Source organism: Gigantopelta aegis, chromosome 9, assembly GCF_016097555.1.
Source record: "Gigantopelta aegis isolate Gae_Host chromosome 9, Gae_host_genome, whole genome shotgun sequence".
Lineage (NCBI taxonomy): Eukaryota > Metazoa > Mollusca > Gastropoda > Neomphalida > Peltospiridae > Gigantopelta > Gigantopelta aegis.
The window spans coordinates 18,505,297-18,526,203 of record NC_054707.1 but is presented as its reverse complement, the minus strand read 5'-3'; the positions used below and the strand labels follow the sequence as shown (position 1 = coordinate 18,526,203).

General features: G+C 36.1%; 1 protein-coding gene across 3 annotated transcripts in view; it reads right to left on the bottom strand.

The window, feature by feature from the left end:
• The window catches only part of LOC121380898 (sterol regulatory element-binding protein cleavage-activating protein-like), a 51,991-nt gene extending 31,576 nt beyond the window's left edge, over nucleotides 1-20,415 (bottom strand). For 2 of the 3 annotated variants that reach the window (XM_041509925.1, XM_041509927.1), the window contains exons 1-9: nucleotides 11,027-11,134; nucleotides 9,137-9,387; nucleotides 7,512-7,656; nucleotides 5,720-5,880; nucleotides 4,741-4,878; nucleotides 3,671-3,750; nucleotides 3,320-3,434; nucleotides 2,381-2,562; nucleotides 621-747 (exon numbers count right to left, since the gene is read on the bottom strand). In XM_041509925.1, the coding sequence (XP_041365859.1) occupies nucleotides 621-747; nucleotides 2,381-2,562; nucleotides 3,320-3,434; nucleotides 3,671-3,750; nucleotides 4,741-4,878; nucleotides 5,720-5,880; nucleotides 7,512-7,656; nucleotides 9,137-9,249 (1,061 nt within the window). In that variant the 5' untranslated portion in view covers nucleotides 9,250-9,387; nucleotides 11,027-11,134. Of the gene's footprint in view, nucleotides 1-620; nucleotides 748-2,380; nucleotides 2,563-3,319; nucleotides 3,435-3,670; nucleotides 3,751-4,740; nucleotides 4,879-5,719; nucleotides 5,881-7,511; nucleotides 7,657-9,136; nucleotides 9,388-11,026; nucleotides 11,135-20,254 lie in introns of those variants that run through there. The other variant, XM_041509926.1, reaches the window with a different exon arrangement.
• Between the last annotated feature and the right edge of the window lie 492 nt (nucleotides 20,416-20,907).

The following is a 20,907-nucleotide window of genomic DNA, read 5'->3' as shown; positions in this document are numbered from 1 at the left end:
CTTTTATACTGTCGGTGTTCATGTTGCACGTGTAGACAACGCACGTGCAGTGGTGACATGGTTTGCACGTGGCTGCGTTTTTGCGAATATTCACATTTTGGAACTTTATTGTACAGTAGCTGCGTTTTATCGAATGTAACCGTGGGAATGTGTTTGGGACATGCAATGACCTTATATTCACAAAGCATGAACCGGTAGGAAACATAAAGTCGGAGTTATAACCCATTTGTACCCTTTTGCGTTTCTTTTTTTGAAGAGTATATTACATAATATCAACAAGTCTGAAAATATTTTTCTGAAAAAAACAACAACAACACAACCACAAAGAAACAATATACAACATTATGTGGATTAAAATGAACTAATATTGAAGACATCAAGAGACATCACTCTTAAAATAATGAAGCATATGAATTTTTTTTTTTTAAGCTAAATTCTAAATTGTACTGGAATACCAAGTTTTGATATAAAAAAAAAAAAAATTAAAATCTGTAAAAAAAATAATGGAAAGGTAATAGCATGGAAGCAAAATAACATCTAACATGTCAATGTAGCATAACTACAAAAATAATTAAGCCATACTATGAGACAAAGGAAAAGTTTTTTTTTTAGAAACGTACCCGCCATTCAGTGTTGGTGTGAGTCCAAAGAAAGCACAGATACTGACGGATACAAAGAGAGAAGCTATCACCGTAGACACTGCACTAACGGCAAGACCAATTTTAGATTTAACCATCTCGATCTTCCCTGAAAATAAAATGCACATTGAAATATACAACACTGTATGTTTCTTGTGTTCAAAAAGTATACAGCAAAATTTCTTACAATATAACAAAAATAGTGTTTATGCTAATATAAAGGAACTAGTTTTGTATAATTAGTGTTTAAAGTTTTATCCAGTAACATATGTACTACATAACTTTAAACATATTATTTAAAGAAACCCAGGGCCAATGTTGTTGTTTTCATAACCTAATAGTCACCTAGGACACCAGAAGTTGGCTAATAATCATGTTAAATTATAGTATCAACATCAATTTATCAATGGTTATTATTGGACACACATTAAGCTTTATTTCAATTTTACTTTTATTTTTATTCTTATTAGCCTGGCTGGCCAGTAATTTTTTTGTATAGCTCCAAAGGCCTGAAATACCTTAAAATGTACCATAAATTGAACAAGAGTGAACATCTATGTCCTTGCAATTGCAATTAAATAAATATATGGGGGTTTTTTGTTGTTGGGGGTTTTTTTCCTGTCCAAACTGTTTCTATACGGCAGTATACTTACTGACAGAGAAGTAGATGTACATGAGGAGAACAAAGTACATGACAAGCAGCGGTGTGTACTCCACAAAGTAGTTGATGTTTCTATACTGCAGCGTACTTACTGACAGAGAAGTAGATGTACATGAGGAGAACAAAGTACGTGACAAGCAGCGGTGTGTACTCCACAAAGTAGTTGATGTTTCTATACTGCAGCGTACTTACTGACAAGACAAGAAGATGTACATGAGGAGAACGAAGTACGTGACAGAGAAGTAGTTGATGATGTACATGAGGAGAACGAAGTACGTGACAAGCAGCGGTGTGTACTCCACAAAGTAGTTGATGTTTCTATACTTACTGACAGAGAAGTAGATGTACATGAGGAGAACGAAGTATGTGACAAGCAGCGGCGTGTACTCCACGAAGTAGTTGATGTTTCTATACTTACTGACAGAGAAGTAGATGTACATGAGGAGAACGAAGTATGTGACAAGAAGCGGCGTGTACTCCACGAAGTAGTTGATGTTTCTATACTTACTGACAGAGAAGTAGATGTACATGAGGAGAACGAAGTACGTGACAAGCAGCGGCGTGTACTCCACGAAGTAGTTGATGTTTCTATACTTACTGACAGAGAAGTAGATGTACATGAGGAGAACTAAGTACGTGACAAGCAGCGGCGTGTACTCCACGAAGTAGTTGATGTTGCTATACTTACTGACAGAGAAGTAGATGTACATGAGGAGAACGAAGTACGTGACAAGCAGCGGCGTGTACTCCACGAAGTAGTTGATGTTTCTATACTTACTGACAGAGAAGTAGATGTACATGAGGAGAGAACGACAAGCAAGTACATGACAAGCAGTGGTTGTGTACTCCACGACTCCAGTAGTTGATGTTGCTATACTTACTGACAGAGAAGTAGATGTACATGAGGAGAACGAAGTATACTTACTGACGAAGTACATGTACATGAGGAGAAGCAGCGGCGTGTACTCCACGAAGTAGACGTTTCTATACTTACTGACAGAGAAGTAGATGTACATGAGGAGAATGAAGTACGTGACAAGCAGCGGCGTGTACTCCACGAAGTAGACGTTTCTATACTTACTGACAGAGAAGTAGATGTACATGAGGAGAACGAAGTATGTGACAAGCAGCGGCGTGTACTCCACGAAGTAGTTGATGTCGCGGTAGTGCACGTTCACCACAAAGTCCACCTCACTGTTGTTTACATTCTTGCTTGTCTCGGGGTAAAGAGATTCCAGTCTCTTCTTCATGGCACTGATGAATCTGATGAAGAAAATAAAACTGTATATGAAAACAGGGAACACAAATTTAAAATTTATTTTGTTTGAAATTAAAAACACAAAATAAAGAATGAGAAAAGTTAAAATTGTAAAACTCTATAGTAATAAATAACAAGCAGGGCTCATATTATTTTACGAAGCTGTCTTAGTCTTTCACTATTAAGACTGTCACTATGAAATCATAAAATCATCATAACCTTTGACATCACTATGGTGTGTGCTGTAGTGATGCTATAGCCTATGATGGTTTTACGATCTTCTAGCGTTAAGACAACTTTGAAAATACCTAGCCCGGTTATTATTCCTTAATTGAGTGACCGTTATATATTAACAAATTATTCCCAAAATGCAAAACCATTCATTTAATTAAAACAATACAGATTATACAATAGTTCAAAATATACATAAAATATTTTTTTCTTTTAATCCTTACAATGATCCATCTTATAATAATGTCATTTTCTGCTTTTTATCATAGAATAACATTCCATTTTTTAGTAGCATCGTGCAATAACGGAGTAAGAATTTAGTAAAATGTGAAACAGTAAGGCTATTATTATATACATGAATTTGGAAATTTTAATCTGTGCAGGTATATTTATACTGCCTGGCAATGCAATAAACGTAATACAATAACAAACTACTGATTACTTTTCAAAGGAACATTCTCTGTGACGTACATTAAAAAGAAATCAAGTGGTATTATATCAATTAATTTTACTGGTTCATGAAATACTTACTTGGGATTATATTGCCTTATAATAATGGTGATAGCATATGAAATGGTTCTCTGTCTGTTGCGAATAAAGTATCGAGATACACCGGTTTGTTTCCATGGTAATCCAAAGAGTACATCTGAAATAATATTCGAGTCACTTTTCTATAAATATTGCAATAAAATAAGTTATAACACAAAATTAAAAGATGGATTTTTTCACAAACTACATGTGAAATTACTGAACTGGCGACTTCATAGAAAGTTAGAATAATAGAAATTGTAGAAACCGTAAGAATAAAAGTCAGGCACGGTGATCTAATTTTAATTTCATAATCGTGATAATTTGTCAATCAGTTTTATGAGCAAAGATTACCTTTAACAGAGGGAGGTGTTTCAATTGTGTTGCCAAACTTCCTGTAAATTGTCTTGATAATTTCTGCATCTGTGCTGAATCTGTTTGGGTTTTTTAAAAAGAAAGCAGGTTCATATTTCAGACACTGAAAGCACTAATCTCTACATGCTGCTTTAGGAAAGGAAGGAAATGTTTTATTTAATGACACACTCAAAACATTTTATTTACGGTTATATGGCATCGAACATATGGTTAAGGACCACACAGATATTGATAGGAAACCACTTCATGGGATTTCTCGCTCCGGCCAGTGCACCACGACTGGTACATCAAAGGCTGTGGTATGTGCTAGCCTGTCTATGGAATGGTGCAAATAAAAGATCCCTTGCTGCTAATCCAAAAGAGTAGCCCATGAAGTGGCAACAGCGGGTTTCCTCTCTCAATATCTGTGTGGTTCTTAACCATATGTCTGACGCAGAAAATAAAATGTGTTGAGTGCATCGTAAAATAAAATATTTCTTTCTTTCACTTTATGGGCTATTTTTTTCGATTAGCAGCAAGGGATCTTTCATATGCAACATCCCACAGACAAGATAGTACATACCACGGCCTTTGTTACAACAGTTGTGGAGCACTGGCTGGAATGAAAAATAGCTCAATGGGTCCACAGACGGGGATCGATCCTAGACTGACCGCGCATCAAGCAAACGTTTTACCACTGGGCTACATCCCAACCCTGCTGCTTTAGGTTACAAATTATTATATTTAATTGAATTCATATTTTCTATTGTGTTCAAAACAATGTATTAGAAAATTAACAGAACAAAAAGCATTATTATTAATTTAAAAATATCAATCCAGATTCTTTTAATACTGTCCATTTCAAACAGAAATTGTAATGTTCATATGTACTGTATAATACATGTGTTTGAAAATAGGCACAAAAATGAAATGAATTTGTCAAAAAGCAAAATTTGTAGTGACGTAAAAAGTAAGGGATCAAAGCAACAATTTTTGTTTTTAATTTCACATAGTGCTAAAATGTGGAATCACAGAGGTTTTTAATCTCTGCATTTAAATAAATTATTTACTTATTTGGATCCTTCTGCCAGATGTTAGCAGGGGAGAGAATAAGACAGCTGTATTCTGGAAGGAAGTGTTTGACTTTGTGCCAGGACAACGTCTCCGATACTCGCAGACACAGGTCAGAAACTGCATACTCCTGGTCTCTGTAAGAAAATCTTATCATTTTAGTAGAGACTCTTTAACAACTCAAACAAAATCAATTCATACAATTATTATAGTAAATTAGCATTGCTACTGTCTACACTTTTATATTCTGTGATTCATTATTTAAAGAATACAAAAAAAAAGAACTACAAAATGTCTATTCACTAACCATTTTAAAAACATACAAACATGACCAAAAAAAACACCATTAAAGGGACAGACCCTAGTTTTTAAACACTACAGCATATTTTTTCACTATTAGAGACCTTTATGATCACTGAAATCAAACATTACTTATATTTTATTCTTTAGATTATCCATTTCCATAGAACCAAAGTGTTTCTTGTCATCTTTGGTGTTTGTAGTATCAAAAATGGCATTTTTTATCTTTTTAAAAACACACGTGCGTCTGAGAAGTAGCGGTTTATTGATTCGAGTTCTACTCTATTTTTAAGGATATTTCCTGTTTCAACGTCACAGACTCTTCTTTCACTCTACTGTAACTTCATCCAAATGAGTTACAGGTTTGTAAATTAACTAAACTTAATGTCCCATTTTTTACAGGTCTGCGCCTTTAACTAACAAAACCTTTTTGTCAGTAATAATTTACACTTCAAACCACAAATCATTAGATACATGTACACGTAGAACTATTTGGTTATTTCATTAAAGAGAAGAACTTAAAGATAACAATAAAAGCTAATCATGGGTTTTAACTCCTATTTTAGAAAATTTTATAAAAAATTAAAATAAGAATAATAAAAACACTTATAAGAAAATAATTACAAAAATATAAATCTGAAATAAATAAATTCTACATTAAAAAAAAAAAATTGTTACCCATCAGAATATTTGAAGTTTTCTATATGTTCCAGTATTTCATAAACTTTTCCCAGAGGACCACGAAAAGCGTCAGTGGGTATTAAGATTTCAGGTTTCCATGGAGATACCGTAGCCTTGACAACAATCTGCTGCACAAACCCAACAGACTCCCCAACAAGCTGGAAAGGAATAAGGAGTTTTTATAATAAAATAAAATTTGTGAGCAGGTTCAATCATATGAAACAAGCATGTTAGGCAAGCGCACTACCAACTGATCTAGATCCCGCACCAGTACTCATGCATCGAAATAAGCATTGTGTCTGGTAACCCATTTACAGGTTACCACAAAATATAGCTTGGTAACCTATAGGTTACCACAACTATATAGTACTTCTACGTTTAAATTAAATGTTTGTGCAAACTATTCAGCACACATCTAGTTGATGCTGCTAAAACGCGGACATTCTGAAAATGTATCGGAAACGCAGAAGTCTAGAATGCATTATCTGATGTACGTTCGGAAACGAAACTATTGTTCGTTGAAATTTTTGTCAAGAATGAAACACCGTTCTCGACTTTTCTTACATGTGGTAACCTCCCGGTAACCTTAACGACCGTTCTTGACTTATTTCGATGCCTGAGTACTCCATATAAATGATGAACCTAATATAGCAAACAAAAAGAAAAGAATACCTGTTTAATACCTCAGCACATTTTTAAAACTATGGCTCTCTGGTGTCTAACATTATTTTTCGATTTGGTCTAGAAAATAAAAGAGGAAGCCAGCTACTGCCATACAAGGTACTCCTACTAAATAGCAGCAGCATATATTTATATGTATATGCACTGCCTTACGTGCATGTACAAACAGGTTAACATAGGGAGGAAGGAAATGTTTTATTTAACGACACACTCAACACATTTTATTTACGGTTATACATGTACATGTATGGTGTCGGACATATGGTTAAAGACCACATATATTGAGGGAGGAAACCCGCTGTCACCGCTTCATGGGCTACTCTTTTCGATTAGCAGCAAGGCATCTTTTATATGCAACATCCCACAGACAGGGTAGTACATACCACGACCTTTGATATACCAGTCGTGGTGCACTGGCTGGAACGAGAAATAGCTCAATGGGCCCGCTGACAGGAATCGATTGCGCATCAGGTGAGGGCTGTACAACTGAGCTACGTCCCTTCCCCAGGTTAACATGGATACCAGTCTATGATATACCAGTCTCGTTCGGACCGACAAAACTCACTCTGTAGTCCTATAATAATCCATTGCTTCTCAGGTGATAAAAGTAGCAATATAAACTTCCATTTTTATTTAGTGATTAGGCAAAGTTAATGTTTGTTAGAGCACACTGGATGGCAAACATTTGGTAATTCTGACATACGAAACCTGCTACACTGTTTCCATTAACAGCAAGGGATCTTTTACATGTACTTTCTCATACAGGACAGCACATACCACATCACACAGGTTGTGGGGGAAAAAAAAACACAATGGGTCCACAGAGGAGGTTCCATCCAACAACCTAAGCAATTGAAATGAGCGCTCTACCAAATGATCTTGCCCCAGGGGCGGGGGTTCCGAAACAATATGTAAATGTTTATAATCTGAAATTATACATTTTACATGGACATCAATTTAGATCTATGATGTGGGGCTTGGGTTTTTTAGGGGGGGGGGGGGTCCGTGCAACTGGAAAACACCCTATAATCCGCCCCTGCAACCCATCAAACAAATTAACTAAAAATAAATAAATTGTTGGACACAGTTAGCAACGGATCACACCCACCCAGCGTGGCTTCTTGGTGTCATCCTCCTTCACATGTTTGATCTTCGTTGTAGTTGTCGAGACTGGATCGTTCTTGTACTCGTTGACAGGAACCTCAAAGTGTAGTGGAACATTGCCGGGTAGTGGGAGGTTGGTCAAGGGATAGCTGAAATATGTTAATGATCAAACATTACAAATTAAATAGAAGACAATAGCAGTATATGTCATTGTTTCTGCCAGGAAGAAATTTTTTGGGTATAGTGCTATGGAATTTAATACATCCACAGTCAACAGGGGGTATGGGGGCCTCTCCCCAGAAAGACAATAGGCTAAGTTTAGTGTTAGAGTTAAGAAAATCATACAGTAATGATAAGAGTAATTAATTTTGACAAAAAGTTAACTTAAAAAAATAAAATCTGTCAAAACATTTAGGTATGGAGCCATACCCGTTTTACCCTCTGGCAGGAGAAACCCTGTAAGTGATAGCAAACAATATATGGATTAGTCACTGGTGTGTGGATATTAAACAACATTGGGCTTGCTCTGCCACTCGCCAAATTCACCAAATGCAAACTGGTAAATTTTATTTTAATTTGGCAAAATAATTACATGTAATTCTTGACATTTTATACGAAAATAATGGTGAAATTCTGCTATTTTTTAAATTTTAATAAATAATCTGGCAAATTTTCCTGCATACCCAAAGCTAGTTCTGTAATACTAGATAACAGGGCTTCTATAATTTTTATAAAATCCACTAGCCATAGGATCAGTTATTTTTTAAATTCATTAGCCCTGCTTTACTTTAACTTAATACAATTTTACAAAATAATAGTAATTATCAGATATGTCGCCTAAAGAGGGAGATAAAGCTTAAAAACACTAACATTGGGGGTCGGGGTGGGGGCAGCTTATTTATGTAAATTACAAAATAGACTTAACTGCAACATTTTATCAAAAACAATTCACTAGCCGTCAGGCATGGCAGTAGTACATGTAGTTATTTACTAGCCCAACATTGAATATCACTAGCCATGGGAGTGGGGCTACCATAAACTAGAAGCCCTGAGATAAATAAACGTATGCATTCAGTTTTCTAAATAATTAAAAGTAATGCACATTAAACATACATGTACACTGTATGTGGTATAGGAAAATATTTAGATAGTTCTCAAAATAAATTACTTAACATTTATAAGCTAGATTAAACTCCCAAAGTTCTTAAAAGTAAAAGGTAGAATCTATCTGGTCTTTTTTTTACTGTGACTGTCATTAAAAGTAAAAAACACATCTGCTGAATTAATCAGGGATGTTCTGGAATCTGTGGGACCCCTTTGACCACCTATCATTAATATTTTCCATTAAAACTAATGCCAAGTGCTACACCTACATGCTAAATGACACCTTCTTAAGACAACTAAAAAAAGGCCAGCACACTTGAGCACTGAGTATTTCATTAATCATTTAACATTAGATCTTAAAAGTATATCAATAAATGGATATACAATACAGACCTGGGCCCCGTTCCACGAAGCGATTTTAATTAGCCCTAAGATCAACTTAAGTGCATAGGGTAGCTATGCGTTTAAAGTAATTTTAGGGATAAGATCACTTCGTGGAACGGGGCCCTGTGTAACAGTACTTACCATATCAAACCTATAATACAGATCACCCCAACAATAATGGCAATGGGGTGGCTGGAACAGAACAAACCATGGGTGTAGTAAATTTGTGCAATGCGGTCACGCAATGACTTCATTTCGAGCTGATGTCCGAAGTCGATTTTTCCCTGGCATGGTCACTTACTGACCACATGACAGGAACTCAAACATTTGAAGTATACTAGTTGATGAGCGTGATGGATGTGACACATTCTTAAGGACACACCATGACGTGTCTGAAATATAAATTAATATGAAGATAATAAAGCAAGTACATAGATATTTAAAACAACAATTCATGTGTATAACATTTGTCATAAATACTTGGATCATACAAAGTAAACATATGATTTAAAAATTGAAATGTGATCTAAAAAAAAAAACATGTATTATATGTTATGGCATGTGTGTGTGTGAGAGAGAGAGAGAGAGAGAGAGAGAGAGAGAGAGAGAGAGAGAGAGAGAGAGAGAGAAATGTTTTATTTAACGACGCACTCAACACATTTTATTTACGGTTATATGGCGTCAGACATATGGTTAAGAACCACACAGAGTTTGAGAGGAAACTCGCTGTCGCCACTACATGAGCTACTCTTTCCGATTAGCAGCAATGGATTTTTTATTTGCGCTTCCCACAGGCAGGATAGCACAAACCATGGGCGGATCCAGGAAATATTTTTAGGGGGGGACCAAAAAAGAAGGGCACATTGACTCGTCAAAAGGGCACCTTACTACAAGTTTTGATATTTACAATTAATATGAATTCCTACAGTTCTACGTCATAATATACTAGCAATAATGAAGTAAATTGGTGTCACTCACGTTAGAACCTCAATGGGGCCCCATTGAGACTCAATAACACAGAAACATACCTGCAAGCTTGCGCATGTACACGAAAATCTTGATTTCATTTATCTACAATATAATTATTGTTTACTTAAAAAAAAAAAAATTCTACAAACAAAAAGGGCACTTGGACATTTTGAGGGCACTTGAACAATTTTTGGGGGGGACGCGTCCCCCTGGTCCCCCCCCCTTGGATCCGCCCATGCAAACCATGGCCTTTGTTGAACCAGTTATGGATCACTGGTCGGTGCAAGTGGTTTACACCTACCCACTAAAAATCCCATGCCTCGACTGGTATCCGAACCCAGTACCTACCAGCCTGTAGATCTGATGGCCTAACCATGACGCCACAGATGCCGGTAGAGAGAGAGAGAGAGAGAGAGAGAGAGAGAGAGAGAGACCGACAGAGACAGATACAGAGACACACAGAGAGACAGATAAAGAGACACATACAGAGATAGAGTGAGAGTAAGAGAGACAGAGATAGATACAAACACAGAGACACACACATACAGAGAGAGACAGAGACAGAGAGACAGAGACAAAAGACATAGAGAGAGGGGGGTATAAATCCCAGTTTGGGCTACTACTAGTCAAAGACAGACCCAAGCAAAAACCCACACATTTTCTACATCCAATTCAGACTAGTGGTTAGGGACATCATTCTTAGATGATTCTGGCATGAAACAGTGCACCATGCCAAGGACCATGGGTTCAAATCCCATCTACCTAAAAACTACCTTGTAGTGTTTAAAATGTAAAGCAAATTTAATGATAAATATGGTGGCACGGCCACATGTCCCATATTCCAATATAATTCCATTCTCAAGCCCCTGCCCTCAACACCGGTAGTGGTGTTGTCTAAATGGGGGACGAAATGACCGGGGACCAAATCGGCAAATGGCTGGACTTTGTGGGGTAAACACGGTCCAATCAAAGATACTTGTTATCAAACGTTTAACTAGATTTTGATAGACACTAACGTTAATACTTACAGATAACTATACTTTAAACAAAACAAAAACTTACAAACCACATAAAGCAGTAAATGCTATGGATATTACATCATAATTATTTTTATCCACAATGTAGGCGATCAACTTTTTGTTGATAAGCGTGACCGGTGTAACATTTATATCTAAACCCTGACACATTATCCGATGCGCGTGCGCAAACTAGGGTTTTACGTGATGTTATCATGTCTATCAGTTCTAGTATAAATAATCGATATTGCTCAGTTGTGTAGTGAAAGATATTTGTTGCCTACCCTAGAATATAATTATATTAAAAATTATCCATTATTATATTATAATATAGGCCTACATACACATGTATAGGCCTATAGTATAGTATAAGTACAACTAGAGTATAGTTAATTATTATATTATTATTATTAGCCTAACATGTAACAACCTTTGAACAATTTCAGTCATTGATAAACAACTTTCTTCTTCATTTTTGTTAAAATAAACCAAGAACAATTATATTGCATCAGAACAGCCTCAATGGTGTAGAGGTTAAACCATTGGACATAAGGTGGTAGGTACAGGGTTCACCTCCCGGTACCGGATCCCACCCAGAGCGAGTTTAATGACGCAATGGGTAGGTGTGAGGCCACTTCACCAACTTTTCTCTCACTAAATACTAACTAACCCAGGGCTTCTAGGATATTTTTTTTTTTAATCCACTAGACATGGGATCAGTGATTTTTAAAATTTACTAGTCACGATTAAAAATTAACTAGCCCTACTTTACATTAAGTTAATATAATTTTACTAAATAATAGTTATAATCAGATATGTTACCAAAAGAGGGAGATAGAGATAAAAAAAACCCACTAATATTGGGGGTTGGGGTGGGGTCAGGATATTCACATTTACAAAATAGACTTAACTGCAACATTTGACTCTGGGTTTATTTCACTAGCCGTCAGGCATGATAATAGTAGTTAGTTAATAGCCCAACATTGAATATCACTAGCCATGGGAGTGGGGCTACCATAATCTAGAAGCCCTGTAACCACTAACCCTCTTTCTGGACAGACTCTGGATAGCTGATGTGCCCAGGTCAGCATGCTTGAACTTTAATTGGATATAAGAACGGAAATGATTACAAATTAATGAATGAATAAATGAAAATATTGTATTAAGTACAGTTTGTTTTGCATAACAATATCACTAGCAGTTGCAGATCCAGAAAATCCATTTAGGGGGGCCCCTAACGTGGCCGAAGGAATTGTCTAATTGTCTTACGGGGAAAAATAAAATATACCGGTAAATATAACTGTCATAAAATTCAGGGGGAAGGGGGGGCTCAGGCTCTGAGTCCCCCCTTAGATCTGCTACTGACTAGACCACACTGACTAATTAATTATCGATCAGCAATTGGTAAATTTTGTCAAACAGTTGATAATTTAAAGGGACATGCCCTAGTTTTTAAATACTAACGCATATTTTTGACTATTATAACCGTTTTTTATAACTTAAATCATACTTAACTTAGATTTTATTGTTTAAATTATCAATTCCGAACATTCGAAGTGTTATTGGTCATCCTGGTGTTTTTAATATCACAAAATGCATTTCTCATATTTTTAAAAACGTACCTGCGTCTGAGAGGTAACACTTATGGAGTTTAGTTTTAGTCTATTTTTAGAGGGTATTTCACCATTTCAAAGTCACAAACTCATGTTTCACTCAATTGTAACGTTATCCAAATGTGTTACAGATTTGTAGATTAACTAAACGTAGTGTTAATTTTCACAGGTTGAAACTAGGGTCTGTCCCTTTAAAGTTATGTTAAAGTTTGTTTTTGTTTAACTACACCACTAGAGCACATTGATTTATTAGTTATTGGCTATTGGATGTCAAACATTTGGTTATTTTGACATACAGTCTTAGAGAGGAAACCCACTACATTTTTCCATTAGTAGCAAGGGATCTTTTTATAAGCACCATCCCACAGACATAATAGCATGTACGGCAGCCTTTACTATACCAGTCATGGTGCACTGGCTGGAACGAGAAAATAGCCCAATGAGCCCACCAACTGGGATCGATCATAGACCAGCTGCATGTCAGGCAAGTGCTTTACCCCCAGGCTATGTCTCACACAGAAGAAAGCCACTTTGACACAGAAGAAAGCCACTTCATTTTTTCCGTTATATATGCTCTTTCCCACAGACATGACAGCACAAACTACAGCCTTTGATATCCAATAGTCACAGATTTTACAGAGAAATTCATACTAGTGACTTTGTTATCAAAGGTGCTATCCTGAGTTTAAAAATGGTAGCCATTTTAAAAGGTTTCCAGCAAATAAAATATTTTTACATATATTTTTTAATTTTGTTTTTATTTATTATAATTGCAATTTCTTTACATTTTCTTGCTTACAATATGAATATTGCATTTCTGGACATTGTAATGTTTTATAGTATCTCAATATTGATTTTTGTCTAAATAATTTCATATATATAAATTTGTTATTTCTTCCAATGGCAAAATGAAATTTGATATACTAGTAGTTTGGCTAGAAGTCATTCTAAATGTATTTATCCATATATAATGCCTTATATGTAAAACATGTTAAGATAAGATAGTGTTTTATAAACAGGAAAAAGCAAGATGTCTGTTAATTTTGTTGGGGGACAAACGGAAGTCTTGCTGAAGTTGAAAACTCAAGATAGTCCCTTTAATAGCAAATATTTTAAAATTGCGTATTAGGCTACTAAATAATGTAAATAGTTCTCTCTGTCTCTGTCTCTCTCTCTCTCTCTCTCTCTGCCTCTCAAATTAAAAAAATATCTTAGTGTGATCAAACATCAATACCACTTTCTGCAGTCCACGTAAAAGCAGCTAGAGCATCTAATTTATAACATTTGGAGGATGGGAAGGCACAGTCTCCTGGAAATTTTCTCCCATCTCCCCATTCTACACATACATATCGGCATCCACATGATCACGATCAAAGAAAATATTCACTAATTATATTTCAGTAATCAGAATATACACAAATGAAATGAATATTCTTTGGGTGGGAATACCTTAATATTTCAGTGCTGGAAAATGCAATGATGCATGAACAAAAATTCTATTCAGAATGAGTGATTAAGATTTTCCAAAAAGTTGATGAAGGGTGACCCATCCCCACCCCAAACATTCAACTTCAATTGCCTCTTTTATTTTTAATTTGTTTTTTGGAAAACTTTAATTAGGTTGCCTTTTTCACAAGTTGGTCCATGTACTCTTTATGTACCCTATTTATATATATATAGCACTGTCAGTGTACTCTGACATATTACATCACATTCTGGTAAAGTGCAGTCTTCTGAAGGAAACTAGAAAGATATACTAGTATTTGGTAGAAGAAATATAATGGAATCATTTCAATTCCATCCTGAACTTTGTGGAATTATTTCAATTCCATCCTGAACTTTTGTTGAAATTTCTTGTGATACTGAATTTTATTATAAAATTTAATTTTACCTATCTGTGATGTTTGTATTTTTGGCACAGTTCTTTACAGTGTTTTAATTTAATGCTTGAATTTTTATATTGATGTTGAACATCAATTTTATGCGTTTTATGCATTTATCTTTGTTTCGCACTCAATACAGCCAATGTATTTTTCATGCTGTTGAGTTGTTAAATATACATTCATCATTCATTCTATGCATATAACCCGTCGGTGGGTCCACTGGGCTATTCCACATCACCATCATCATCATCATTATCATCATCACCATCACCACCATTATCATTATCATCACCACCACCATCATCATCACCATCATCATCACCACCACCACCATCATTATCATCATCATCGTCACCACCACCATCATTATCACTACCATCATCATCATCAGTATCATCATCATCACCACCACCACCACCATCATTATCATCATCACCACCACCACCATCATTATCATCATCATCATCATCACCGCCACCACCATTATCATCATCATCATCATTAGCATCATCATCATTAGTATCATCATCACCTCCACCACCATCATCATTATCATCACCTCCACCACCACCACCATTATCATCATCATCATCACCACCACCATTACCATCATCATCATTAGTATCATCATCACCACCACCACCACATCATTATTATCATCATCGTCATCACCAGCATTATCATTGGCAGCAACATCATCACCTCCAGCACCCAAAATATTATTGTCACATCCCATTGGTTGGTGATCACGAACATAGCAATTAATAGGAACACAAAGGCAATAATGGGATCAAACACAGTTTATTTGATCGACTTGGCTTTGTAACTTGAATTACAAATTACGTATTGATCAATGTCAGGCAATAAACGTTTTTGCTACATAGATATGACTGTCTGCATGGTCTGTACTATAAATGAAGTGCACAGAATTTTGTATTAGATATACATGTAGTTGCTTACAGTATGGTAATATGAAGTGCACCTGGCAATAGACAGAATTTTGTATTAGATATAGTTACTTACAATATGGTAATATGAAGTGCACCCTGGCAATAGACAGAATTATATAATAGATATAGTTACTTACAGTATGGTAATATGAAGTGCACCCTGGCAATTTACACACTTTTAAAATGAGATATACATATAGCTATCTGCATGGTCATATGAAGTGTACCTTGGTAATAAGCATTTTATTAAATAAGCTGTTTTGCATGATCAGTACAGTGTATACCGTACATGTATGTATATTATATATACAAAGTTTACCCTGACATTAACCATTTCATTAAATATGGTACTCTGCATGGTCTGTATTTATTTTGAAGTTCACCTCGGTAAAAGCTAACATCATTTTCATTAGATATGTCTGTCTTCCTGATGTTTATTATATACATGTAATTATTTAAGTTCACCCTGGTAATAACCATATTCATTATAGCTATGTTGTCCGTATTCTTCCCTAATTATAAATATCCTGGCTGTAAACATACTTTTGATTATATATTGCTATTTTGCATGGTCAAATTCTACCTAGTACTAATCATAATTTTCATCAAATGTGGTTCTCAGGTATATTTTTACTGCATGTGCTGGGTTGTCGTTAACTAAATGGGGGTGGGATGTAGCCCAGTGGTAAAGCATCCACTTGATGTGCAGTCGGTCTGGGATCAATCCCCATCGGTGGGCCCACTGGGTTATTTCTCGTTCCAGCCAATGCACCAAGACTGGTATATCAAAGGCTATGGTATGTACTACCCTGTCTGTGCATATAAAAGATCCCTTGCTGCTAATCGAAAAGAGTAGCTTATGAAGTGGCGACAGCAGGTATCATCTCTCAATATCTGTGTGGTCCTTAACCATGTCTTTGACGCCATATATATCTATAACTGTAAATGAAATGTTTTGAGTGTGTCGTTAAATAAAAACATTTCCTTCCTTCCTCTGCCAGGTCTATTTTTACTGTATGTGCTGGGTTGTCATTAACTAAATATTCCTTTTCTTTATGGACTTGTATAATAACATGTAAGTTCAGGGAGCAGAATTTAATTTACTTCTGTCAGTAGAGAACTCACCTGAGGTGCTTGAATCACGGGATTGAACCACCTCAACATGTCAAATCATTGATAATTCTGACACATAGTCTTCAGAACAAAAACTAACATTTTTCCTTTAGGATCGTTTATATGCATTTACATACAGGCAGAACAGCACATACCACAACCTTTGATATAAAAATCGGGGCAGGACATATCTCAGTGGTAAAGTGCTTGATGCGTGGTCGGTCTGAGATCAATCCCCGTCAGTGGGCTATTTCTAATTCCAGCTAGTGCACCACGACTGGTATATCAAAGGCTGTGGTATGTGATATCCTGTTTGTGGGATGGTGCATATGAAATATGAAAGATCCCTTGCTATTAATGGAAAAATGTTGTGGATTTTCTTTTATCAAAATTATCTAATGTTTAACATCCAATAGCAAATGATTAATAAATCAATGTGTTTTAGTGGTGTTGTTAAACAAAACAAACTTTGGTATACAAGTCATGGTGCACTGGTTGGAATGGGAGAGAAACCAATGGATCAGATGAGGAGATTCAGTCCTACGACTAAAGCACCTCCATCAGATGGCAAATATTAATTTGATCATTCTCACACACTCTTCATCTAACATTTTTCCTTTAGCAGCAAGGGATCTTTTATATTCACTTTTCCACAGACAAGACAGCACATACCACATCCATTGATATTCCAGTAATGGAGATCATAGGGCCCTGGTTGGGATTAGCGGGAGGGGGGGGGGGGGGGGGGGGGGGACCAATGGACCTGTCAAGGAGGTTCTGTATCTTACGACTATAAAGAGCCTCAGGCGATCGTTCTTCAGACAGATCTAAATCCTGCCCCTCTTAGACACACTAACGTCCTTGTATATTCCCAATAAAAGCCTTGGAGTGGGTAATACATTGAGTTAATCTATATAGTTATGGTTAGTTAGAGGAGAATATTCCACAGACTTGAAGTCTGTAGAGAGTCTGCTTGAGAGAGCTAGACGTGTTAGACTGCTAGACGTATTCAAAACCATGTGGAGATGATTTGTGTTGGGGTCCAGTGGATGGATTATAATCAAGACTATATTCAATGATAACAGGACTTGAGACAGAACAGGCTGTAAAACAAATATTGGTGGGTTTTTTTGGAAGGAAATGTTCTCTTTAATGACACAACACATTTTATTTAAGGTTATATGGCTATAAACATATGGTTAAGGACCACACAGATTAACAGCAAGGGATCATTTATATCCACCATCCCACAGACAGGATAGTACATACCATGGCCTTTGCTACACCAGTTGTGGAGCACTGGCTGAAACGAGAAATAGCCCAATGGGGCTACCGACGGGGATCGATCCTAAACTGACCACGCATCAAGCGAACGTTTTACCACTGGGCTACGTCCTGCCCCTTGTTTTTGTTGTATGCATTTAGACTTGAGCCCTGTCAGTGGATTTTTAAAATGTGGGGGAGGGTTTGTGGCTGTTACACTTTAAGTTAATTCCTTTTGTTTCACAGTGTGTGTGTGTGTGGGGGGGGGGGGGGTTTAATTTGGCACTTTTATTGTCAAAAAATCTTAGGTAATGTCAGGGAAGGAAGAAAAGAAATGTTTTATTTAACAACACATTCAACACATTTTATTTACAGTTATATGGCGTCAGACATATGGTTAAGGACCACACAGATATAGAGAGAGGAAACCCGCTGTCGCCACTTCATGGACTGCTCTTTTTGAATAGCAGCAAGGGATCTTTTATATGCACCATCCCACAGACAGGATAGTACATACCACAGCCTTTTGTGGAGCACTGGCTGGAACAAGAAATAGCCCAATGGGCCCACCGACGGGGATCGATCCTAAACCGACCTCGCATCAAGCGAGTGCTTTACCACTGGGCTACATCCCACCCCTGTCAGGGAAGTAGGGTTATTTTTAGTATTTAGTTATAACTTCTTCATACAATCAGGCTGCAAATTTAGCAGGTTTCTGTGATCAGTGAATGTCAGATTTTTTTTATCATAAGTGTAAGATTATGAGACAGAATCATAAAATAGCTATATTTAATCATGTTTAAGATTCTGGCACAATCCCAAAACACATTCCCTAAATTCAATACCTAATCAATGTTATTATTGGTAAAAAAAAAAAAAAAATGTAGTTGCATGAACAAACTTCAAAAAAATTGCCATCAGGGTTTTTACCCAAACCTGACATCTGTTTCTTGGGGCAATAAAATGCTTTGAAGTGATATATATATTTTTTTTAAAGATTGCCATCATGATCAAGTTTTCACACACAAAATATCTAGAATAGTATTTTTTACTACAGAGATCATCTGTTTATTTGTCATCACCACTGTTGTCCATTGTGTTATTTACATTCAAAGAAAAGCTATGGGGCAGCCCTGGTGAGCTCCATCTGACGATCCAGTTCATTGATCGCAGCACATCTCAGGGTTTAGTGAGCATATGAAACTGAACGAGAAGAAGAAGAAGAAGAAAAAACCAATGTAGCCCAGTGGTACAGCGCTCGCTTGATGCGCGGTCGATCTAGGATCGATCCTCGTCATTGGGCTATTTCTCGATCCAGCCAGTGCACTAGGACTGGTATATCAAAGGTCATGGTATGTGCTATCCTGTCTGTACATATAAAAGATCCCTTGCTACTAATGGAAAAATGTTGCGGGTTTTTTCTCTAAGACTGTATGTCAAAATTGCCAAATGTTTGACATCCAATAGCCGAGGATTAATAAATTAATGTGCTCTAGTGGTGTTGTTAAACAAAACAAATTTTAACAAACTTTTCAAACCAATGCCTGTCAGATTGATGCACAGGCTCTCCTGTCCATAAGAAAGTAAAGTGAACCTTGTGTTGTTTAACTACACCACTAGAACATACTGATTGATTACTCATTGGCTTTTGGATGTCAAACATTTTGTAATTCTGACATGTAGTTTTTAGAAAGAAAGAAAGAAAGAAGTGTTTTATTGTAAATATGGTTATATTGTGTCAGACGGGGTTAAGGACTACAGAAATAATTAGAGAGGAAACCCGCTGCCACCACTCCATGGGTTACTCTTTTCCATTAATCTTTTTATATGGAGTCTTTTTAAATGCACTACCCACAGATGGGATAGTACATATCACGGCCTTTGTTACACCAGGTGTGGAGCACTGGCCAGAATCAAAATTAGTCCACTGGGCCCATCAACATGGATCGATTCTAAACTGACCATGCATCAAGCGAATGGTTCACCATTGGGCTACATCATTCCCACATAGTTTTCAGAGGAAACACGTCATATTACTCCATTGTCTGTACTAGCAAGATTATGCATATAAAAACAGTTCTTTCTACTTACGACTAGACTATGTGGTAACAGCAAATTCTCTTGTGTCATTCTTCAGACAAACCTAATTGTTCACAGGTTAAATAATGTATGTGGTGGGGTGTTGTTAAACAGACATTCCTTTCCTTTCCATAAATAAAGTTTTATTTCATGAATACATTTCCTATTTTAAATTTGCAGCATGTGATACATACCGTATGTGATAATATATATTATACATATTTGTCTTACATACCTGTTGGTGAGAATGTCAGTCATTATTTATGATATTACACACCAGGAACACACATATGTATGTTACTGCCATCATTTGTTATTTTTGATAATACACACTAGCAACAAACATATTTGTGATATTAGTTTAAAGACATACGATTAGCTGATCTTAGGTGATGATCCAGTTGCCACATGCAGTCATTTAATCCTTTGAAATAGCACAATCAAAATTGGTCACTCTTTTGGAATAGCACAATCAAAATTGGTCACTCTTTTGGAATAGCACAATCAAAATTGGTCACTAAGTTGGAAAAGATGTTAAATAGAGAATATACTACATGAGTGGCAGTTAGATACCATTTATCTTATGTGTTGTTTTAAAATATATTTAATGAGCTAAAGTGAGTTGGATACGTTTTTGAACAACAAGTTATAAGATAAATGGTATCTAACGGACACGAATGTAGTATTCTATTTCTTACATATCCTCAAAAACTAGGTTTAAAAAAACCATTAAGTCCTTTTTAGATGAAACCTACTAGTATTTAATGCCCTAGTGTCTCAAGTTAACTTATGCATCACAGAGAATCAGTTTATGTTAATTTACACATCACAGAGCAATCAATTTCGATTGTGCTTTTTTTTCCATTGGATTGTATGGTATTGGTGACCTGGTCATCACCTAGAAGCAGCCAATCGTATGTCTTTAAATTGTTATTAAACATATGTGTGTTATAGTACATATATATGCATTATTAAAAATAACTAATGATGTTCTCACCAACGAGTATGTAAAAATATTTTTTATAA